The 26,214-nt window shown below is 44.1% G+C and overlaps 1 protein-coding gene across 1 annotated transcript in view; it reads right to left on the bottom strand.

Annotated features, from left to right (window-relative positions):
- The window catches only part of LOC142488297 (SCO-spondin-like), a 403,111-nt gene that overhangs the window by 38,156 nt on the left and 338,741 nt on the right, over positions 1 to 26,214 (bottom strand). Inside the window, exons 100-101 of the mRNA XM_075588669.1 lie at positions 21,382 to 21,521; positions 19,820 to 19,866 (exon numbers count right to left, since the gene is read on the bottom strand). Of these exons, the coding sequence (XP_075444784.1) occupies positions 19,820 to 19,866; positions 21,382 to 21,521 (187 nt within the window). The remainder of the gene's footprint in view (positions 1 to 19,819; positions 19,867 to 21,381; positions 21,522 to 26,214) is intronic.

Genomic DNA, 26,214 nt, shown 5'->3' with positions numbered 1-26,214 from the left:
CGAGAGGGGGGAGTAATGTCAGGGTCGCCTAGACCTCCTGCCTAGCCATAGCTTCTTTGTCCACTGGGTGTGCGGCTGCCTTCTGTTTCCTCTGGGTTCCTCTGTCTGCCTGTCTGTCTTCTTGTTGCTCCTGTCTCTGTCCTTTATAGCTCTGCTTCCTGTCTGTTGCAATTGCCTTTGCTCGAAGTCAGACTCCTTCAGTATTGCACATGCCTCTGATCCTGATCTGTTTTCTGTACCTGTACCATAGAAGTCTGTTCACAGTAAAAGCCCTTGCTAGTAATCTGGCTTGTCCCTGTTTGTTCCTTGCTCCCCGGTCTCAGTCCCTGCCCCCAGACCTGTCCTTGCTCCCCTGTCCTGTTCCAGTCTCCTCGTTGCCGACCTCTGCTTGTTACCTGACTTCGCTACCTGCCGCCTGCCTCGGACCTCTGCTTGTACCTGACTTCGCTACCTGCCGCCTGCCTCGGACCCCTGCTTGTGACCCCTACTACGCTCGTGCTGTTCCGGCCACCGAGATCCTACCTGCCACAGGAGTCTCCCATGACACCTCTCTCAGGTGGATCCTTAGGCTGATGCCTCTGGAGGGGCCTCCAGCTGGATGCTACCCCTATAAATAGTCTCTTTCTATGAGTCTTGCTTGATCACTGACAACAGGCCGCACTTCTCCCTCAGGGATAATGTCCTGCAGTAATAGCCTCTGTCTCAGCCTTACAACTGGGAAAGGGTCCCTACATAAGACTTTTCCCTACAACAGACACAGCTCAGCACATCTACTGTGACTCAGGGCCTCTCTCTGGGACCTGGGGGGGATCTGGCCTAATCCAAAGGAGCTCCCTGGACCCTACCTGTATCCTCTCTTGAGGTCATCTACTGGGGTGGTTTCTAGAGAGAAATAGGTGTTAGCTGCGTCTCGCCCCCAATACCTGACCATGGCTTTCATGTGTCTCACTCCCCCTGGTGGGATCTCTATCGATCCTTTCTCGTGATTGAAGATCTCCCCGTATTCTTCCTGTGACGCAACGTTATAACATTCTTCCTTGAGGGCCAGATGTATCTGCAGCGTAGACAGGGATAATTCACCTGCCTCCTGGAGGTAGGCACGAATCACAGATCTCACGACATCAGCATTAGTTCCCAATATGATGGGAGCACTTGGGTGTTCTTGCGGCTCGGGGCACGCCAGGGCTTCCACTCTCATGGGGTGGGTCCGATTGGTGTTCAATTGTAATATATTGATCCGCACTGATACCACTCCGTCGATGGGATAATCCTCCTTGCTGAGACCCCACAACTTCATCTTTTCCGCCGACTGTAAGGGCAGATGGCTGAGGTGTTGGTCAAAGAAAGCCCGGTAAATAATGGTCACCTGGGACCCAGTGTCCAGTAAAGCCGAGACATAGACGCCTTCCATGACGACTCTTATTATGGCAGTTGGCCCTACTCTGCTGTAGGCATCTTGTTGGAGGGTCTCTTCCACGGGAGCCTCCGACGCTTCTTCGCCCTCCTCGGGTAGTGCTGGGAAAGAAGAGAGTGATTGCTGTACTTGTACGGTGAAGGACTTGGCCACAGTAGTGGGCTTTCTGGGGTTTGGACAGACCCTTGCGACATGGCCCATTTCACCACAGTTGAAGCAGCAATAATCTGAATGGGGGCCCGATCTGCCGGGTGACCTGGGAGCGAACTCAGGCACCTCTGAGTTGGAAGTGTCTTTTCCACTTTTGATCCCCTTTGCTCTCGGCACTGGTACCTCTTTGGTCTCTTCCTTGCGGGAGTCTTTGCCCTTCGGGGAAGTATGTAACCGTGTTTACACTTCATGCCCCTTTACTAATCCCAAGATGTCCTTGAATGTAGGGGGGGGTCCCTGTAGTAGAGAGCACCTGATCATAATCACTATGTGATGAGTGGGGATTGCCCCTCGAAGGAATTGCTTGCACCAACATTCGTCCACGGTTGAGGTGGGGATGACATTGCAAGTTTGCAGCTTCCAGAGGACCAGTTGGATCCGTTGAAGGAAATCGGACAGATCTTCTCTGTCCTTTTGTCTGAGGTCGTAATACTTGAACCACAGTTCGCTTTCATCTTTATCCTTTCCATAGGTCTGTACTAGCCGATTCACCATCTAGTGAGCTGAGAGGTCGGCGTCTTGGTCACGCTGCACACTGACCATGGTCGGAGGCTCTCCATGATCTTCTGTCGCCTTACAGCCTCCGAGCAGGGCCATTTATCTATCACCTTGAGAGTGTGTTCCCTCCAGGAATTGATTCCTTCTTCGCCCACGGGAATGAGATTCGTTCCATAGAAAGCCTTCAGCCTACTGTAGTTTTGCGTTTGGCATGACATAGTCAGGGCTTCCACTAGCTGCGATAGGGTCATGCCTAGGATGGAGCCGCCACTTGTTAAGCGACTATCAGCTCCAGGCCCGGGACTAGGTACCGGCGTATAACTTCTTAGCTGTTGACTAGCTGGTAGCTCCTCGCGCAACACGGGGTGAAGGTTACTCGGGTTGGGGCTACGTCAGGTCTGGCCGGAGTGCTGGTGTCCACATTTACGGCCTTCCATCACTTTAGGCTAGAGGGGGATGTGGACACCTTGATTGAGGGGGTTAGGTGAGGGGATGGGGATGCTAACCCAGGGTATATTAGTGGGCAACCCTTGGGTAGGACCTCAGATTGGGGTAGAGCCTGCGGGGCATCTGCCAAATGTATCTCGTGGTCAGTAATATGGTACTAGCGCGGTAGTCGTATCATGTTTGCATCCTAGGATCCTGGCACTGGCCAGACCTGTGGAGTTTCTTGCGTGATTTCGGACAGCAGTTTAGATGTAATGATGGGAACTCCTCCCACGGCGACCACGTGGCGCGGGAATACGCGGTATTCTAAGGCCCAGTCATGGACCTGTTGTTGAGACACGACCATGGTGTTAACTTTGTTCTACAATTTGACTGTGAAGTATGGCACCCCAGCTCTGAATCTCAGCAACGCCCCCAAATGTAGCCTGAAAGGGTTAAAATAATATGCTCACTTTATTCTTCTCATATAACCTGTTTTTAGTTTGTTGCCTACACAGAAGTAAAACCGCAAAAGTTCTGGGCAAACAGCCAACAACTGTTTTGTTCCAAGAAATGACACCTCGAGCAGGATATACAACCGCCAACACCTGCTATCAGATCTGTATGCTCTATTCTGGCTAAAAATGGTTTGTAACTACTGATGTGTACTCGTGGAACAAGGCAACCTCTTCTGGCGCTGAGGCAAGGATGTAGAGGGATATGCTTGAAACTTCTTCTATTGGACTAAGACCTCAGGAAAAAAAGAGAAAAAGAAAAAACATGCAGGAAGCCTGCAATGGTGTATTACCCAAGGGATAACAATAGAGTTAATATAAGGAGCAATTAATTATAAAGTTAAAAATAACCATGGATATGCAAGGTTAAACAAACATGATTAAAAAGCATTGAATTAAATGAATCAGTGCATTAGCACTGGATGGTGGTAAGGATAGGTGCCTAAGCACTACCCAAACTTTGAACTTGAAGCTTGGTCCAAGATATCTTCGTTTGCTCCGCCTGGTAAAAATTGAAAACCTACTCACCAGATGTGAATAGGTAATAAGCACTGGTTTTAGTGGTCTTTGCCGGCGGGACCGCCTCTAGCCTGGTGGTGTATTCGTCTGCTGCTGCCGGGGATCAGATTCTGTGCTCCATCATGAATCTCTTCCTGGAAACACACGATCCGCTCGCGCAATGACGTCACCAATGTTGGTCCACTGCTACGGTGTCCCAACGTTGCCAAAAAACCTTCCAACGCGTTTCGAAAGCTCTATTGGTGTCTTTCTTCGTCAGGGATAAGTGCTGTGTACATCTATGCTTCTTTATATACCCAGTTCGTAATTGAAAACAGTTCGTTATTGGCGCGGTTTGCTGATAGAACAACGTGTTACTAATGCCTCCTGATTGAGATGATGGGAGGACTAGTGATACAATATTATAACATTTATATTTCAAACAAACATTGATTGCTTATCAAATGTGTTTTAAACAAGCTAAGGGATAAGATAGACTACGCCCAAGGTAAATATAGAAATTGGAAAAAATCATCTAATCAAGAAAAATCCCAGAATTTTTATAAAGGACGTAGTAAAAGTAAAAATAAAAATACTTACTATGAAAATAAAAAACGAGTACCATCAAAAGATGGACGCGATACATTTTATGATAGAACACCATCCAGACACCAGAATGGAAACAATAAAAAAGAGAATAAAAAGGAGAATATTGGTAAAAGACACGAAAGAACTGAGAGTAAAAATACAAAGGAAGATGAAAATATACAACCCAAATATCATATCAATTCTCCATTTCATCAATTAAGAGGGTTACACTTAGATAACACAAATCAAAGTAAAAAAAGCCCACCTCAAACTTCAAAACCCAAAAAACCTGATAGTCCTGAAAAACGCACTAAAACAAATAGTGGAGACAAAAAAATAGGAGGATCACAAAATTCCAATCTGGAAAAGAAGACTTCGTTTTCTTTTTTAGATTGGAAGAGAGAAAGAGATCAGGAGTTTCAGAGGAAACAACCAGAGAAAAAATGGGAGTCTCCAAATTCGAGAAAAAGAAAAATAGAAAAAGAGGTAGAAGAGGGGGGAAAGAAAAGACCAGCCAGAGCAACAAGCGAATAAAGGAAGCTAGAGTCTTAAAAAAAACAATTAAACATATTTAATATTAGTAAGTACCAACTGACTAAATATGAAAGACAAGTTTTAAGTAAAGGCCTAACTTTCGCTCCAACATGTGGCCCGAATCACTTTGGGTTACATGTGGATGTACAAAAATTTATACGTAAGTTGGCATTAAAAAGATTTTTCGCAAAAAACAAAAATGGAATAGAGACAACTAATAATATAGAACAAAAGTTTACTAAATTTAAACCTAGTTCTACATTTTACCCAAAATTCGCTAGGGGTAATCTGGTAGAATCTTTTGCGGAAATGGTAACAGCAGACATGGAAAAAAGTATATTTAAAGAAAGGATAAGGAAGGAAAATCTAAGCAAAAATGAAAAAGAAGCTATCACAAAGTTAGAAAGTAATGATCAGATAGTAATCAAGTCGGCAGACAAAGGGGGGGGGCATCGTAATCATGGATGCCTCTTACTATATAGAGGAGTCAAAACATATATTGGAAGATATGGACACGTATAAAGTATTAGAGAAAAACCCCACAGTCCAGTACCAAGAAAAACTAAGATCCATATTAGAACAGGCAGTTACTGATGGAGTAATAGGGGAAAAAGAACAAGAGTTCATTTATAATACATATCCAAGAATACCCATCTTCTATATGATTCCAAAAATACATAAAAACCTACAGAGACCACCAGGTCGTCCAATAATATCTGGTATAGGATCATTAACCTCAGCCCTATCAGAGTTCATCGACCATCATTTACAACAATATGTAGTGCAACTACGTTCTCATTTAAGGGACACCACCCATATTCTACAAATTTTGGGGGACATTAAATGGCAAGAAGATTTCATAATTGTTACGGCAGACGTCACCTCACTTTATACTGTAATATCACACAAGCAGGGCTGTGAAGCAATATCATCAAAGTTAGAACAGGATAAAACAATATCATCAAAACTGGCAGAATTTCTAATGGTTTCTATTGATTTTATTTTAAGACACAATTATTTTCTGTTTCTGGAACAATTTTATTTACAGATATGTGGCACCGCCATGGGGACCAAATTTGCTCCCAGCTATGCAAACCTATTTATGGGGAAATGGGAGGATGATTTCATCTGGTCCAACTTAGAGCTGGGGGTGAATTTGGTCCTATGGCGGCGCTACATAGATGACGTTATATTTATTTGGAGGGGGTCTGTTTTAGAACTAGAACAATTCAAACTTTATCTTTATAATAACAATAGAAACCTAAGGTTTACTTTTAAAGAAAGCAAAAACAGTATTGAATTTTTGGACCTCCAGTTGTATGTTGAAAATGACATTTTACAAACAAAAACTTATTACAAACAGGTCCAGGCCAACAATTACCTCCTAGCCAGCAGCAACCATAATCCAAACTGGATAAAAAATATCCCTAAGGGGCAGCTGGTAAGGATCAGGCGTAACTGTTCTGACCCCCACATGTTTGATGTACAAGCACAAGATCTAAAACAAAAATTCTTGGATCGTGACTATAACAAATTTCAGTTAGATCAAGCAGTAGAAACTGTGAGAAATATGACGAGATCAGACTTACTAAAATACAAACCTAGAGAAGAATATGACACTAGTACCAACACTGTAGCTTTCATAACACAGTATAATACGTTAGCACCCGAGATAATCAAAATCTTTGCCAAACATTGGGGTTTATTAAGACAAGATGAGATTCTAAGTAAATATCTCAAAGAAAAACCTGAAATATACTTCAGAAGAGCTAACAACTTAAAAACATATCTGTCACCAAGCTGCCCCTTTAGTAAAAACAAAACCATTAAAAATAACATTAGGGGATATTATCCATGTGCAAAATGTATAGCGTGTCAGTATAGCATCAAAACACAACACTTTTCTTCAAACAATACACAAAAAGAATACCCCATTAGAACACTTATCAACTGTCACAGCCAATTTGTCATTTATCTTCTAGAATGCCCGTGCGGTCTGCAATATGTGGGCCGCACGGGTAGAACATTACAGAGAAGATTAGGAGAACACATTTATAATATACAGAGAGGATTTGAACTGCATAATGTATCACTTCATTTCAAGACGGTCCATTCTCAGAACCCTAAGGGACTCAAATGTCATGCCATAGAATGCCCCAATTTTAGTAATAGAGGTGGGGATAAAATCAATGTCATTTCAAAAAGAGAATCATTCTGGATTTTCGAATTAAAGACACTCAGTCCATAGGGTTTAAACATTGAATTTGATTTATCAGCATTCTTAAAATCAAACTAAAGATTCAAAATCATTGTTTGCCGACTTGATTACAGTTTTAAAATGATCTGAAATCTAACTCACAATATATATTTCACATTGTTTCATTTGTAGAAGTTTATGTTCACTCACCAATTATTGTGGGTATATTTGTATGGTTTTGAATTAACCATCATTATAATTCACCTCATTATGTATGAGCAAAGAGATTATTTATCATTAGATCATTATCACTATTTCATTTATTAATTATGAATAAAATTATATTAAAGTTTCACTAATATTAAAATTTCACATATATATATAACAATATTAATATTACACAATCACTATATAGATTGAAATTACCATAGATTATGACAAGTAGCTATAATTTGCCTTCCTTATAGCAGCACATATCATGGTTATTACCACATTATAATTTATATTGTTTGAATCACCACACTAACTCCTTTATATAAATAGGAGTCATAATTAAAGCCTAATGCATGGTCTTTCATGTTTATTCATTATATATTATTCATTACTTATTATATTCAATCTGTTTTATGTAACCTGACGTATTATGTCAAAACTGTATATGTATCTTTGTAAATTTAATTGTTTTTATGGTTACATTTTCATTAGTGTTTTGCACGGACACCTCTGTGAGGGTTATGGATGCAATTGATTACAATACTATAACTATTGGGCAGGACTATCAACCAACCAACCATGTAATCAAACACAAATTGATCATTGATGTATAGATATTTTATTTTATATATCATCAGTATTTATGATATCCCAACAATTGTACATCCATTCCATCCCAGAGGGGCTTGTTTAAAACACATTTGATAAGCAATCAATGTTTGTTTGAAATATAAATGTTATGATATTGTATCACTAGTCCTCCCATCATCTCAATCAGGAGGCATTAGTAACACGTTGTTCTATCAGCAAACCGCGCCAATAACGAACTGTTTTCAATTACGAACTGGGTATATAAAGAAGCATAGATGTACACAGCACTTATCCCTGACGAAGAAAGACATCAATAGAGCTTTCGAAACGCGTTGGAAGGTTTTTTGGCAACGTTGGGACACCGTAGCAGTGGACCAACATTGGTGACGTCATTGCGCGAGCGGATCGTGCGTTTACAGGAAGAGATTCATGATGGAGCACAGAATCTGATCCCCGGCAGCAGCAGACGTATACACCACCAGGCTAGAGGCGGTCCCGGCAGCAAAGACCACTAAAACCAGTGCTTATTACCTATTCACATCTGGTGAGTAGGTTTTCAATTTTAACCAGGCGGAGCAAACGAAGATATCTTGGACCAAGCTTCAAGTTCAAAGTTTGGGTAGTGCTTAGGCACCTATCCTTACCACCATCCAGTGCTAATGCACTGATTCATTTAATTCATTTAATTCAATGCTTTTTAATCATGTTTGTTTAACCTTGCATATCCATGGTTATTTTTAACTTTATAATAAATTGCTCCTTATATTAACTCTATTGTTATCCCTTGGGTAATACACCATTGCAGGCTTCCTGCATGTTTTTTCTTTTTCTCTTTTTTTCCTGAGGTCCTAGTCCAATAGAAGAAGTTTCAAGCATATCCCTCTACATCCTTGCCTCAGCGCCAGAAGAGGTTGCCTTGTTCCACGAATCCAATTCTGGGTGAAAGATACCAGCACAATCTCCTCAGGCAGCTCCAGGACTACCACTTGGACAATTGTATCAAAGGTCATCTTTATTTTGATTGTTTGCATAAGCGCTGATTGTACACCTAATTTTTCACCTATTACTGATGTGTACTAATGTCAATGCCCTTTTCGGTGGATCCTTAGGCTGATGCCTCTGGAGGGGCCTCCAGCTGGATGGTACCCCTATAAATAGTCTCTCTCTATGAGTCTTGCTTGATCACTGGCAACAGGCCGCACTTCTCCCTCAGGGATAATGTCCTGCAGTAATAGCCTCTGTCTCAGCCTTACAACTGGGAAAGGGTCCCTACATAAGACTTTTCCCTACAACAGACACAGCTCAGCACATCTACTGTGACTCAGGGTATCTCTCTGGGACCTGGGGGGGGATCTGGCCTAATGAAAAGGAGCACTGCTCCCTGGACCCTACCTGCACCCTCTCTGTCCGGATCCTGACACCCTGTCAGGAATCGGCGTTCTCCTCGCTTCCCACACAGAGCACTCCCTCCCCGCAGGGAGCCCCTGGACACACAAAACAATTCTGCCTTACCGGCCTCCACGGCTCCTCGCCCCTGCCGCTGTCGCGGGATCACTCCCATCGGCGATTCCTCTGCTCAGCGCCGGGCGCGCCCACGCCCTCCTGCACGCACACCTGCACCATCCACTGGCTCGGTTCACACGTGTACACGAGTTACGGAGCACGCTCAGTCTGCACACTCTTATTCCTGTCCCCCGGACCTCAGGCTCCACCCCCGCACACTGCACGGGCATACTCAGGTTACTAACAAGACTCACCTGGCCTGTTATGCCTGCACCAATCTGCAGTGTCTCCCTGTAGCTCTTCCTGTCCCGCGTCCGTTCCTAATTGGACCTTCCTGCTTTATCTAGCTCCTCTCTGCTCTCAGTCTTTGCGCGACATAGTCTCTGCATGGAAGTACTTCTGGATTCTCTCAGTGTTTTCACAGGTTCTGACGCGGCTTGTACGACTACCCCCTCTGGCTCTCGATCTCGGCACTCCTTGGACAACGCACACTCTGGTAACCCCTTGAACACGGCTTGGACAACGACCTATCTCCACTCTCCACTCCCTGACTTCGGCGAGGCATCCTTCACTCTATCTCTACAACTGGTACCGGCAAGTATTGTCTACCTTACTACATCTGGCCTGGCAATGCTTCATACCACACTCCGGACATGATCCCTTTGCTGCGGGTGCGTGTATTACCACTTCCCCCTTCAGCTCAGGGGGCGGGTCTGGTCTGCGGGCAGCACCGGCGTAACATTATGTCGAGCCCACAAGACGCAGACCAGACCGAAACTTCAACAGTTTCTCTCCAATCTGCTTCAGCAAAACCAGGCCATGGCGGATCAAATTGTGACACTTACACGCCAGGTCGCAGTACTCTCAGACAGGGTACCGACCGTGACCCCGCCAGATGTAAGCCCCCACTCCGCAAGCGCAGTTAGCAGCTCAGATGTAAGGATTCCTCCCCCCAAGCCTTATGCAGGTGAACCGCAAGATTGTAGGGGTTTCCTAAACCAGTGTGAGGTGCAGTTTGAAATGGCCCCCCATCTCTACAATACTGATCGCAAGAAGGTAGCCTACATTTATAACCTCCTCACTGGCAGCGCCCTGGCTTGGGCTTCCCCGGTTTGGGAGCGACGTTCTGACCTTACCCAAGATTACCCGGCATTTAAAGCTGAGTTTCAACAAGTATTCGATTCTCCCGCTCGACGGGAGATGGCATCTGTTTCTCTCCTCCAGATCACTCAGGGATGGCGAATGGTGACGCAGTATGCTGTGGAATTCCGGACTCTAACAGCCGAGACTAACTGGGGACAAGAGGCTCTCGTCTCCGTGTTCTGGCAAGGCCTGGCAGATCCCATCAAGGATGAACTCTCTCGCCAATCCAGGCCGGATCAATTGGAGGTCCTCATTGATTTGGCTGTCCGAGTGGATCAACGTATCCAGGTACGCCGCTCAGAGCGTCAGCGCACTCGCTTCCATAACTTTCAAGTTCCGTTCCACAGTACTCTCAGCAGCACTCCTGCTCCCCCAAGTGCTACCACACCTCTTTGTCCTGCACTGGAGTTGCCAGAGCCAATGCAATTGGGGGTACAACGCATCCGCACACCGATACGGCAGTTCCGCCACGCCGGGGGATTGTTTTTCTACTGCGGATCCATGGAACATCTGGTTCGGGAGTGTCCACTGCGTCCGGGAAACGGGAACACCCAGTGAGTACAGAGGGGCTCTCTCTGGGTGTAATGTCTCCACGTCCCCTTTCTAAAGATGAACTCCCTAAGAAACTTACATTTCCAGTCTCCCTTTCAGGCGATAAGTTCAAGACTTCTACCGCCGCTTTCATTGACTCAGGAGCTGGAGGAAACTTCGTGGATCTTGAATTCGCCAGGTTAAACCGCATACCACTCGTGAGAAAGAAGGTTCCCATCGCACTCGTCGGTATCGATGGACGTCCTCTTACCCCGGCCCACATCTCCTTAGAGACGGCTCCCTTGCTTCTGTCCTCACATTGCACAAGGAGATCTTAGTTCTCGATGCCATTCACGCTCCTGGGATACCCATCACCCTTGGTCTTCCTTGGCTACAGCTTAACAATCCTCTCATTGACTGGACTTCCTCTGCTCCCATTTCCTGGAGGCCGAGGTCAGACGAGACTCATCAACTGCTGGCCAATACCTCTGTTCCCGAAGTTATTCTACCTTCCGTTTACCATCAATTCCGGTACGTTTTCAATAAGGTACAATCAGACCTCTTGCCACCACACAGGACTTACGATTGTCCGATCGATCTAGTTCCAGGTTACTCCCTACCCAAGTCCAAGACCTACACCTTGTCATTACCAGAATCTCACGCTATGGATGAATATATCCAGGAGAATCTCAAGAAAGGCTTTATTCGTCACTCCAATTCCCCAGCAGGGGCTGGGTTTTTCTTCGTCAAGAAAAAGGACGGGTCGTTGAGGCCTTGCATCGACTACAGGGGTTTAAACGACATCACTATTAAAAATCGTTACCCCCTTCCCCTTATTACCGAACTGTTCGATAAATTACAGGGGGCCAAGATTTTTTCCAAGTTGGATCTACGTGGTGCCTATAACCTGGTGCGCATCAGGAAGGGGGATGAATGGAAGACGGCCTTCAACACGCGTAGTGGACACTATGAATATCTGGTAATGCCTTTCGGCTTATGTAATGCTCCCGCTGTCTTCCAGGATTTCATCAACGACGTCTTTCGTAAGGTACTCAATATTTTTGTTATTGTATACTTGGATGATATCCTGATTTTTTCCAAAGATCTCCAGGATCATATACGCCACACCTCCTACGTCCTTTCCCGTCTCCGTGAACACCATTTGTACGCCAAACTGGAGAAGTGCACCTTTCATACGACCTCTACTCCGTTCCTGGGGTATATCATTTCCGATGAGGGGTTTATGATGGACTCCGGTAAACTTCAAGCAGTCACTGAATGGCCAAGACCCAAGTCTCTCAAGGCCATACAACGTTTTTTAGGGTTCGCTAATTACTATCGTAAGTTTATACGGAGTTTTTCCACCATTGTGGCACCCCTTACTGCGCTCACCAAAAAAGGAGCTGATCCTTCTGCTTGGTCATCCGAGGCCATCTCCACCTTCGAGACACTCAAGGAAGCCTCTATATCCGCACCTATTCTCCGTCATCCCAACATCGAACTTCCCTTTGTCCTGGAGGTCGACGCTTCTGATTGCGGCGCCGGTGCCGTTCTTTCCCAGAGACCCACGCCCCAAGATAAATTACATCCCTGTGCAGATTTTTCCAAGGAATTCTCGTCTGCCGAGAAGAACTATGACGTGGGTAACAGGGAACTTCTGGCCGTGAAGATGGCTCTTCAAGAGTGGAGACACCTGCTGGAGGGGTCAAAAGAGCTGTTTACTATTCTCACGGACCACAAGAAACTTCTTTACATGCAGAACGCTCGACGCCTTGGTCCACGACAGGCTCGTTGGGCTCTTTTTTTTTCGCGATTCGATTTTCACCTGTCCTATATCCCCGGGACCAAGAACGTAAAGGCAGACGCACTCTCCCGAATACATTCTTCTGAAGAGAGGCCAGAAGAATCGTTGGAGACTATCCTTCCACATGAGAGGATTCTCGCCACGTCTACTTTCAAGAATCTTGACAAGATTTTGCACTCCCAGAGACGCATTGCCAAGGACTTGGTCGTTCCCGACAACAAACTCTTTGTACCATCCAAATTTGTTCCAGAGGTCCTGTCTTGGGGTCACTCCTCTAAATCTGCAGGTCATCCAGGTTTTAAGAAGACTACTGATCTCATTCGCCGGAATTTCTGGTGGCCAAGGATGTCTCAAGATATTCTGGTGTTTACCCGCGCATGCCCCACGTGCGCTCAAAGCAAGACTCTCCGTCAAAAGCCTCAGGGTTTTCTGTTACCCCTTCCAGTTCCCGACCGCCCCTGGTCCCACATTTCTATGGACTTCATCGTGGAGTTGCCCAGGTCCAGAGGAATGAACACTATCTTGGTGGTCGTGGACAGGTTCTCGAAGATGTCCCATTTCATTCCACTTAAAGGATTACCCACCTCCCCCGCCCTTGCTGATATCTTTACGGAGCAGATTTTCCGGATTCATGGGATCCCTTCGTCCATTGTTTCTGACAGAGGTTCTCAGTTCGTATCCAAATTTTGGAGAGCTTTCACGAAGAGATTGGGCATCTCTTCTTCCTTCTCTTCCGCCTATCATCCTCAGTCCAATGGACAAATGGAGAGAATCAATCAATCCCTGGAGAAGTACCTGAGATGTTTTATATCCGATTTCCAGGATGATTGGGCTCAACTCCTCTCTTGGGCAGAGTATGCCGTCAATTCTGCAAAAAACGAGTCCACCCGGGAGTCACCCTTCTTTATAAATTATGGATTCCACCCTCCCTGTCTTCCCATCCCCAACATTCCTTCTGGAGTACCAGCCGTAGATGAAAGCATTTCTTCCCTCCAAACCGCATGGTCCAGGATTCAGTCTACCCTTCTCAACTCCTCCCGCAGATCGAAACTACAGGCCGATCGTCGTCATCGTTCAGCGCCCAGTTACAAAACAGGGGATTTGGTATGGCTCTCCTCTAGGAATATCCACCTCAAGGTACCATCTCCTAAACTGGCACCTAAGTTCCTGGGACCCTTCCCTATTTGTGAACAAATCAATCCTGTGGCATTCCGGCTACAACTACCACCCAGTATGAAGATTCCCAATGTCTTTCATGTGTCCCTCTTAAAACCATTCTCGCCTATCCAGGGGTCAGTTCCAGTTCTTGGTGCAGTGGAAGGGCTTTGGCCCTGAAGAGAGATCCTGGGTACCTTCAAAGGACATTCATGCCCCGGCCCTTCTTAAGTCCTTCAGGAAAAAGTTTCCAGAGAAACCGTTCTTGGACCGTCCTGAGGCCGTTCCTGAAGAGGGGGGTACTGTCAGGAATCTGCGTTCTCCTCACTTCCCACACAGAGCACTCCCTCCCCGCAGGGAGCCCCTGGACACACAAAACAATCCTGCCTTACCGGCCTCCACGGCTCCTCGCCCCTGCCGCCGTCACGGGATCACTCCCATCGGCGATTCCTCTGCTCAGCGCCGGGCGCGCCCATGCCCTCCTGCACGCATACCTGCACGCACACCTGCACCATCCACTGGCTCGGTTCACACGTGTACACGAGTTATGGAGTACGCTCAGTCTGCACACTCTTATTCCCGTCCCCCGGACCTCAGGCTCCACCCCCGCACACTGCACGGGCATACTCAGGTTACTAACAAGACTCACCTGGCCTGTTATGCCTGCACCAATCTGCAGTGTCTCCCTGTAGCTCTTCCTGTCCCGCCTCCATTCCTAATTGGACCTTCCTGCTTTATCTAGCTGCTCTCTGCTCTCAGTCTTTGCGCGACATAGTCTCTGCATGGAAGTACTTCTGGATTCTCAGTGTTTTCACAGGTTCTGACGCGGCTTGTTCGACTACCCCCTCTGGCTCTCGATCTCGGCACTCCTTGGACAATGCACACTCTGGTAACCCCTTGAACACGGCTTGGACAACAACCTATCTCCACTCTCCACTCCCTGACTTCGGCGAGCCATCCTTCACTCTATCTCTACAACCGGTACCGGCAAGTATTGTCTACCTTACTACACCTGGCCTGGCAACGCTTCATACCACACTCCGGACACGCTCCCTTTGCTGCGGGTGCGTCTATTACCACTTCCCCCTTCAGCTCAGGGGACGGGTTTGGTCTGCGGGCAGCACCGGCGTAACACACCCTCTGCGCTCCCAGCGTGCAAAAATATCTCTCTTCTCCTTCCAGGGGAAACAGCAGTTCCATTGGCTCCCTGGTGTCATGTGGGTAGCAGCCCCAGTGTCTGCTGGGTGTTGTAGTCCCCGAGGCTCCTCTGCTGCATTGCCACAGTGTGTGCTAACTACACAGCGCATGCACGACTCAACAATTACACGAACATCCGTGATACGCACGCACTTCAACATGGTGCCACTCTGCGAAGGGAGCCGCCGGAGAGCCCGTCGCCCTCCCTGCAACATCCCCCACAGCAGCGGAGGTAAGGAAGGGGAACAGGAGACCGGGGGACCGAAGGGGACCTGGCTACACAAGCTATAAAAATACAGCTATCCAAACTTTGCAGTAAATGTGAATGTGCAGAGAGGTTCTGCTTATCTCTTTGAGCCACTGGGGAATATGTATGACTAAGCAGAATAGGGCCCAAATGTGCAGGAGTAATAATACCCATTTATCAGAGCAAAAAATCCCACTGAAAGCCATGGAGTGTTTTTTGTGTCGAGACGTTGGGACTTAACCTATATTGTCCAAAGTCACCAGAATAATAAGCCCCATTACATGCTATACATTCTATAATAAGCCCTATTACATTCTATACATTCTATAATAAGCCCCATTACATTCTATACATTCTATAATAAGCCCCATTACATTCTATACATTCTATAATAAGCCCCATTACATTCTATACATTCTATAATAAGCTCATTACATTCTATACATTCTATAATAAGCCCCATTACATTCTATACATTCTATAATAAGCCCCATTACATTCTATACATTCTATAATAAGCCCCATTACATTCTATAATAAGCCCCATTACATTCTATACATTCTATAATAAGCCCCATTACATTCTATACATTCTATAATAAGCCCCATTACATTCTATACATTCTATAATAAGCCCCATTACATTCTATACATTCTATAATAAGCCCCATTACATTCTATACATTCTATAATAAGCCCCATTACATTCTATACATTCTATAATAAGCCCCATTACATTCTATAATAAGCCCCATTACATTCTATACATTCTATAATAAGCCCCATTACATTCTATACATTCTATAATAAGCCCCATTACATTCTATACATTCTATAATAAGCCCATTACATTCTATAATACGCCCTATTACATTGTATACATTCTATAATAAGCCCCATTACATTGTATACATTCTATAATAAGCCCCATTACATTCTATACATTCTATAATAAGCCCGATTACATTCTATACATTCTATAATACGCCCCATTACATTCTATACATTCTATAATAAGCCCCATTACATTCTATACATCCTTTAATAAGCCCCATTACATTCTATACATTCTATAATAAGCCTCATTACATTCTATACATTCTATAATACGCCCCATTACATTCTATAATAAGCCCCATTACATTCTATACATTCTATAATAAGCCCCATTACATTCTATACATTCTATAATAAGCCCCATTACATTCTATACATTCTATAATAAGCCCCATTACATTCTATACATTCTATAATAAGCCCATTACATTCTATAATACGCCCTATTACATTGTATACATTCTATAATAAGCCCCATTACATTGTATACATTCTATAATAAGCCCCATTACATTCTATACATTCTATAATAAGCCCGATTACATTCTATACATTCTATAATACGCCCCATTACATTCTATACATTCTATAATAAGCCCCATTACATTCTATACATCCTTTAATAAGCCCCATTACATTCTATACATTCTATAATAAGCCTCATTACATTCTATACATTCTATAATACGCCCCATTACATTCTATAATAAGCCCCATTACATTCTATACATTCTATAATAAGCCCCATTACATTCTATACATTCTATAATAAGCCTCATTACATTCTATAATAAGCCCCATTACATTCTATACATTCTATAATAAGCCCCATTACATTCTATTCTTTCTATAATAAGCCCATTACATTCTATACATTCTATAATAAGCCCCATTACATTCTATACATTCTATAATAAGCCCCATTACATTCTATAATAAGCCCATTACATTCTATAATACGCCCTATTACATTGTATACATTCTATAATAAGCCCCATTACATTGTATACATTCTATAATAAGCCCAATTACATTCTATACATTCTATAATAAGCCCCATTACATTCTATACATTCTATAATACGCCCCATTACATTCTATACATTCTATAATAAGCCCCATTACATTCTATACATCCTTTAATAAGCCCCATTACATTCTATACATTCTATAATAAGCCCCATTACATTCTATACATTCTATAATAAGCCCCATTACATTCTATAATAAGCCCCATTACATTCTATACATTATATAATAAGCCCCATTACATTCTATACATTCTATAATAAGCCCCATTACATTCTATACATTCTATAATAAGCCTCATTACATTCTATACATTCTATAATACGCCCCATTACATTCTATAATAAGCCCCATTACATTCTATACATTCTATAATAAGCCCCATTACATTCTATACATTCTATAATAAGCCTCATTACATTCTATAATAAGCCCCATTACATTCTATACATTCTATAATAAGCCCCATTACATTCTATACATTCTATAATAAGCCCCATTACATTCAATACATTCTATAATAAGCCCCATTACATTCTATACAATCTATAATAAGCCCCATTACATTCTATACATTCTATAATAAGCCCCATTACATTCTATACATTCTATAATAAGCCCCATTACATTCTATACATTCTATAATAAGCCCCATTACATTCTATACATTCTATAATAAGCCCCATTACATTCTATACATTCTATAATAAGCCCCATTACATTCTATACATTCTATAATAAGCCCCATTACATTCTATACATTCTATAATAAGCCCCATTACATTCTATACATTCTATAATAAGCCCCATTACATTCTATACATTCTATAATAAGCCCCATCACATTCTATACATTCTATAATAAGCCCATTACATTCTATACATTTTATAATAAGCCCCATTACATTCTATACATTCTATAATAAGCCCCATTACATTCTATACATTCTATAATAAGCCCCATTACATTCTATACATTCTATAATAAGCCCCATTACATTCTATACATTCTATAATAAGCCCCATTACATTCTATACATTCTATAATAAGCCCCATTACATTCTATACATTCTATAATAAGCCCCATTACATTCTATACATCCTATAATAAGCCCTATTACATTTTATACATTCTATAATAAGCCCCATTACATTCTATACATTCTATAATAAGCCCCATTACATTCTATACATTCTATAATAAGCCCCATTACATTCTATACATCCTATAATAAGCCCTATTACATTTTATACATTCTATAATAAGCCCCATTACATTCTATACATTCTATAATAAGCTCATTACATTCTATACATTCTATAATAAGCCCATCACATTCTATACATTCTATAATAAGCCCCATTACATTCTATACATCCTATAATAAGCCCTATTACATTTTATACATTCTATAATAAGCCCCATTACATTCTATACATTCTATAATAAGCCCCATTACATTCTATACATTCTATAATAAGCCCCATTACATTCTATACATCCTATAATAAGCCCTATTACATTTTATACATTCTATAATAAGCCCCATTACATTCTATACATTCTATAATAAGCTCATTACATTCTATACATTCTATAATAAGCCCATCACATTCTATACATTCTATAATAAGCCCCATTACATTCTATACATTCTATAATAAGCCCCATTACATTCTATACATTCTATAATAAGCCCCATTACATTCTATACATCCTATAATAAGCCCCATTACATTCTATACATTCTATAATAAGCCCATTACATTCTATACATCCTATAATAAGCCCCATTACATTCTATACATTCTATAATAAGCCCCATTACATTCTATACATTCTATAAGCCCCATTACATTCTATACATTCTATAATAAGCCCCATTACATTCTATACATCCTATAATAAGCCCCATTACATTCTATACATCCTATAATAAGCCCCATTACATTCTATACATTCTATAATAAGCCCCATTACATTCTATAATAAGCCCCATTACATTCTATACATTCTATAATAAGCCCCATTACATTCTATACATTCTATAATAAGCCCCATTACATTCTATACATCCTATAATAAGCCCTATTACATTTTATACATTCTATAATAAGCCCCATTACATTCTATACATTCTATAATAAGCTCATTACATTCTATACATTCTATAATAAGCCCATCACATTCTATACATTCTATAATAAGCCCCATTACATTCTATACATTCTATAATAAGCCCCATTACATTCTATACATTCTATAATAAGCCCCATTACATTCTATACATCCTATAATAAGCCCCATTACATTCTATACATTCTATAATAAGCCCATTACATTCTATACATCCTATAATAAGCCCCATTACATTCTATACATTCTATAATAAGCCCCATTACATTCTATACATTCTATAAGCCCCATTACATTCTATACATTCTATAATAAGCCCCATTACATTCTATACATCCTATAATAAGCCCCATTACATTCTATACATCCTATAATAAGCCCCATTACATTCTATACATTCTATAATAAGCCCCATTACATTCTATACATTCTATAATAAGCCCCATTACCTTCTATACATTCTATAATAAGCCCCATTACATTCTATACATTCTATAATAAGCCCCATTACATTCTATAAGAATTAGAGTGATTTGACCAATAATACTCACCTCTGCAGTTCTTCCTGTTGCACTGCAGCTCCCCCTGCTGGCACACACTGTAAAGACAGGGACACTGCATCACCTCTTGGAGATGCTGCGATATTAACCCTGCACCTACTAAGCTACTCAGCAGATCAAACACTTTTGTGAGGTTTAACCCCCATATACCACTCACTATGAAATATGAACAATATCTGCAGTGAGACCTATTACGTTAAAGGACAAGCAGTGTCAGTACCCGATATCTATGAGATCAGCATTATAAAGGTGCTGGTGTATATACAATATACACCCGAGGTGGGCAACCCTGTCGCCATTCGCCACTAGTGGCGAATTGGCAACCAAAGTGTGGCGAATTGCACTTTGCCAGTAATGGGAAATGGGAAGCGAGTGTGCCGGCAAAGCGCGAGTGCGGCTGCAGCAGCGGCGCCCAATGGCAGCGCTACTGCTGTGGGGACGGGCCGCGGACGGTGGCCGGGAGGCGAGTGGTGAGTGGAGGACAGAGAGAACCAATGAGAGAATGGCGGGGGCGGAGCACACACCCCGGCCGCGACCGCTCCACAGACTCCTGTTCCGGCGCTGTCTGGCAAGGTAAGAAGCAACACAATGCTGGCTCAAGAGATGATAATGATGATGATGATGATGATGATGATGATGATGGGACATGACATGATGATGATGAGGGGGGGAATGAGACCATGATGATGAGGGTGGTGAGGAGATGATGAGGGGGGGAAATGAGATGATGAGGGTGGTGAGGAGATGATGAGGGGGGGGATGAGATGATGAGGGTGGTGAGGAGATGAGGGGGGAATGAGATGATGAGGGTGGTGAGGAGATGATGAGGGGGGGAATGAGATGATGAGGGTGGTGAGGAGACGATGAGGGGGGGAATGAGATGATGGGGGTAGTGAGGAGATGATGAGGGGGGGGAATGAGATGATGAGGGTGGTGAGGAGACGATGACGGGGGGGATGAGATGATGAGGGTGGTGAGGAGATGAGGGGGGAATGAGATGATGAGGGTGGTGAGGAGATGAGGGGGGAATGAGATGATGAAGGTGGTGAGGAGATGATGAGGGGGGAATGAGATTATGAGGGTGGTGAGGAGATGAGGGGGGAATGAGATGATGGTGGTGAGGAGATGACGAGGGGGGGGGGAATGAGATGATGAGGGTAGTGAGGAGATGATGAGGGGGGGGATGAGATGATGACGGTGGTGGGGGGATGAGGGGGGGTGAGATGATTTGATGATGAGGGGGGAAACGAGATGATGATGATGATGATGATGGTCTTACAATTTCAATTTGAACCATTTTCATCGTTTGCGTCTGACGCAGTTGTAACTGAGTAGTCAAAGTGTTCATGTTTTGAACAGTGTGTGTTTTACATTTTCGAATGCGCAACATAATACCTCTATTTTTAAACGGTGTGGCTATTTTCACTTCCCATTCGCACACCTGTGGCTACATTGAAAAATAGGTTGCCCACCCCTGATATACACCATACACATATAACAGGTAATTGCTCCTATTAGACACACAGAAGAGATGGGAGACCCCCCACACTCACCACTCCCGGCATCCCGTGCGCACGGTGTGTCCTGGGGGTAGGTACAGCGTCTCTGGTGATGCCGCGCTGTCTGACTGGGCGACGTACAGACAGCCGCACTCTGACGCACGGACACATTCTCCGGTCTGCTCCAACAAGCCCTGAGAATCAAGCCCCAAAAACATTAGTTCTGGCGCAGAACTGAGGCAATGAGGGGAACTTTAGTAATAACTACATGCTAAGATAGGGGGCGCTCCACTCCAGTCCTCAAGCATCCTCGCCCCCCCCCCCTCAACAGGTCAGGTTTCCAGGATATCCCAGCTTCAGCTCAGGTGGCTCAATCAGTCCCTGCTTCAGCACAGGTGGCTCAATCAGAGGCTCAGTCCACGAGTGAGCCTCTGATTGAGACACCTGTGCTGAAGCAGGAATATTCTGAAAACCTCACCTGTTGGGGGGGCTTGAGGACTGGAGATGATCCCCCCTGTGCTGAGGGCTCTATGTAACGTGGAAATCTTTGAGCAAAATAGGCAAACAAGCGTCATTCATGTTGCCCCTTAGCCTGCCCATGTACCCAGGTACCATGTGGCCCCTTAGCCTGCCCATGTACCCAGGTACCATGTGGCCCCTTAGCCTGCCAATGTACCCAGGTACCATGTGACCCCTTAGCCTGCCAATGTACCCAGGTACCATGTGACCCCGTAGCCTGCCAATGTACCCAGGTACCATGTGACCCCTTAGCCTGCCAATGTACCCAGGTACCATGTTGCCCCTTAGCCTTCCAATGTACCCAGGTACCATGTTACCCCTTAGCCTGCCAATGTACCCAGGTACCATGTTGCCCCTTAGCCTGCCAATGTACCCAGGTACCATGTGACCCCTTAGCCTGCCAATGTACCCAGGTACCATGTTGCCCCTTAGCCTGCCAATGTACCCAGGTACCATGTTGCCCCTTAGCCTGCCAATGTACCCAGGTACCATGTTGTCCCTTAGCCTGCCAATGTACCCAGGTACCATGTGACCCCTTAGCCTGCCAATGTACCCACGTACCATGTGACCCCTTAGCCTGCCAATGTACCCAGGTACCATGTGACCCCGGTGTATCTGCAGGTTGGCGACCTGTGCCAGATATGTTGGTAAACTCCTGGGAGTATTACATTTGCTGCACTCGGTACCATAGAGTTTTTCTGGTTTTCTTTTATCCGCGATAATATAATGGTGTGTAATGTTTTCTAAAATCCCCTGTTTGTAACCCTCCTTGTTTCGCCCCCTGCGTATTAGAGGGGTTTTCCTGCACAGGAATAGACACGTTCATGGTTTTGGCATTTTCTTTGTGACATTTTTTCAAGTGCTCGTGTTCCGCAGCGAAAGTCGGTCATTTTCACCAAACGTGCGCGAAGCATATGGAAATCCTACTGGAGCCAGTTAGGAATCAATCCGTGTGCCGAGGGAACGAGAAAGTTATTTCAGGACCGGTAGGGCTGGTCACTGCCACCCAAATCTACAGTATCACCCTTGTGCACTCAGAGAGGTCAGTCAGTTATCATCATCATCAACATCATCATCATCATCCCCCATACTGATTGCTCAGGTGGGAACTGTATGATTATCCCATCATCAAGCGTCTTCCCTTTATCTCGCTGTTATAACAGTATAGACACAGATAGAGGATGGTGCCTTGTTTGCCCATCGCATAGGCAGCAAAATAAAACGTTTGTAATAATAATAATAAAAAAGAACGCAATAAAGGGAAAAGTGATACCTTTTAATGGCTAACTGGTGCCTACAAAGAGTGCAGGTTTTCAGAAGCACGCCGGTCCCTGCTTCAGACACTTTTGTTTTACAAGAAGTAAATGAAATAGCACAGCTCACATCATAGGAAGGCTGGATATACAAATGTTAATTAATGTGATGCAAATGGTTAGTGTAACATAGTAATGCAAATCAGTAAGGGCCTCATTCTAGTAGCTTCGATAACCAACTCATCAGGGATTTTGAGCAGCTATCGCAACGTTTTGCTACAGCAGGTAGGTATTCAGAAAGCCTTGATAAGTTGGTTAAATCGCACGAGGAAAGCATTTTTGGGCGATATCTCGCTACTGGCCAAACACATCGCCCGGGAGCAGCAAAACATCTGGAAATCGCACTTTTCCGGAAATCACGTTATTCTAGTAGCTCCGATTAGAATATCGATTAGAATATCGGAGCTCTAGAATTGCGGGTTTATCAAAGCCCAAGACTGGGGAGATGGGATCTGCGAGCAGGACTTAGAAAAAAAGGAATTTTTCCTGCGCGGATACACATTAATACCAGCACTGGGGACCCCCGGCACAAATCCGGTGCAATAAAAAGGCATTTATAGGCAACTTCATTACCTTAGCGGCAAACCGCTAAGGCAATGAAAGGGTTAACCCTCCCGCTACCCACACGGTAGGTATAAACACCCACCAAGGGCCAAATACCACCTTCGCACCCCCCCCCCCCCCGCTACCCACAATAAACATTAAAAAACACAACAACCCTAATACCCACCTCCTCTACTCCCAATAACCCCCCCACCCCCAACACAAAGTACATACATTAATATTACCCAGATATGGATAATAGCTCATTTGCCCAGTCAAAATAAAACAATATACTGTAGCTTAAAACAGTGACAGACAATGTATTTTTTGGCAAATGTTTGTTTTGAATGAATGGTTATGTTTTCTATTTCTGTTTATTGTTTTGAGTTAATTGTTGTGTATTTTTGGGCCTGTTGATTTTTTTTAATGTTGCACATTGACTGCTATAGTGTGGGCTTATCATGCCCATATGAAGCGCTATGTACATTAATGGCGCTATATAAATAAAGACATACATACATACAGTAGAGGCAACTCTTATTCGAACAAAAACCAGTGGCAATTCCCCAAAAAACCCAGGAAACACCCAGGTACATTCTGAATACATGCCTTAAACTTTCCTTAAACTAGCCCCAGCATTTCTGCATTGATTAATGGCCTATCAGATTAACAGCGGGGGTCCCTGGCAGTCCCATTCAAACTGAATTGGACTGCCAGGGATCCCTGCTGTGTTAATCCTATGGGTCGTTAGTCAATGCAGAAATGCCTTAAACGTGCCTCAAACTAGCCCAGAACATACCCAGCACATACCCAGCACACACCCAGCACACACCCAGCACACACCCAGCACATACCCAGCACATACCCAGCACATACCCAGCACATACCCAGCACACACCCAGCACACACCCAGCACATACCCAGCACATACCCAGAATGTAACCCGGCTAGTTTACGGCAAATGTTAGAATAAACGTTGCCTCTACTGTATTATATGGATGTGATGTACCACTGTGCCAATCAATGGGTAGAGGGTGGGGGTACTTGTGCCGGGGTGGGTGGTTAGGCCTCCCAGGTGGGTAGCAGGGGAGGTGGGGTAACCCCTTAATTACTATAGCGGTAACTAATCACTAAGGTGTTTAAGGGGTTAGGGGCATTAGATTGTATTTTTTCTAGTTGTGTTCCTGCCAACGGAGGACATGGACCTGGAGTATGGTGATGAGGAAACCCTTCCTGGCAGGGGTAAGTAGAAGTTTTATTTACTTTATGCTGCTGTATATTGTTCTATTTTGAATGGGCAAATGAGCTATTATCCATATCTGGATAATAGTAAGTTTGCCCATTACTGTACTGTATGAGTTGGGGGGCTTGTTGGGGGTAGAGGAGGAGGGTATTAAGGTTGTTGTGTTTTGAATGTTTCATGGGTGTAGAGGGATTGGGAAAAGAGGTAGGTGCCCAAGGGTAGGTGGTTAGGCCTACCGAGTGGGTAGCGGGAGTTGTTAACACCTTCATTACCATAGCGGTTCCCACCGCAATGATAGTGAAGGCCTTAATCACTCCCGCAACCTTCCCGGAAGGCCTAACCACCAACGCTGGGCAACTAGCCCCTTCATCCACCCCCTCTGCCCCCAATAAACATACTATTCAGGTTTAACCCCTTCATTGCCTTAGTGGATTTATTAAAACCAGGCGACTGCCTGTGAGATTTGTGCAGGGAGAGGAGGCTCCCCTGGGCAGCTCTCTATGCAGCTGAGCCAGATCGCACGGGGAGAACCTTGAGAGGCCGAGATGAGTTTTTCTGCTGTTTCGAGTGGTTTAGGCATTTTCCTGCCATTTGTGAGGGCTTCAGATTCTTTCTGAATAACGTGATAACTCAAATCTCAAACTGTTCGGCGGGAACATGCCAAGCCGTACGGGATCGCAGCAAACTCATCGAAGCTACCTGAATGAGGCCCTAAATATCTCAGGAATTAGAGTGAAGGAGTGAGGTGTCTGTGCTGAGGAGAGCAGGAAGTCTATATATTGGGGACATCTCATCAGGAATTAGAGTGAAGGAGTGAGGTGTCTGTGCTGGGGGGGGCAGAGAGCAGGAAGTCTGTATATTGGGGACATCTCATCAGGAATGAGAGTGAAGGAGTGAGGTGTACGTGCTGGGGGGAGCAGAGAGCAGGAAGTCTGTATATTGGGACATCTCATCAGGAATGAGAGTGAAGGAGTGAGGTGTACGTGCTGGGGGGAGCAGAGAGCAGGAAGTCTGTATATTGGGACATCTCATCAGGAATTAGAGTGAAGGAGTGAGGTGTCCGTGCTGGGGAGAGCAGAGAGCAGGAAGTCTGTATATTGGGATATCTCATCAGGAATTAGAGTGAAGGTGTGAGGTGTACGTGCTGGGGAGAGCAGGAAGTCTGTATATTGGGGACATCTCATCAGGAATTAGAGTGAAGGAGTGAGGTGTCCGTGCTGGGGGGAGCAGAGAGCAGGCAGTCTGTATATTGGGACATCTCATCAGGAA

The sequence above is a fragment of the Ascaphus truei genome, chromosome 2 (assembly GCF_040206685.1).
Source record: "Ascaphus truei isolate aAscTru1 chromosome 2, aAscTru1.hap1, whole genome shotgun sequence".
Taxonomy (NCBI): domain Eukaryota; kingdom Metazoa; phylum Chordata; class Amphibia; order Anura; family Ascaphidae; genus Ascaphus; species Ascaphus truei.
This window is presented reverse-complemented; position numbering and strand designations above follow the sequence as displayed.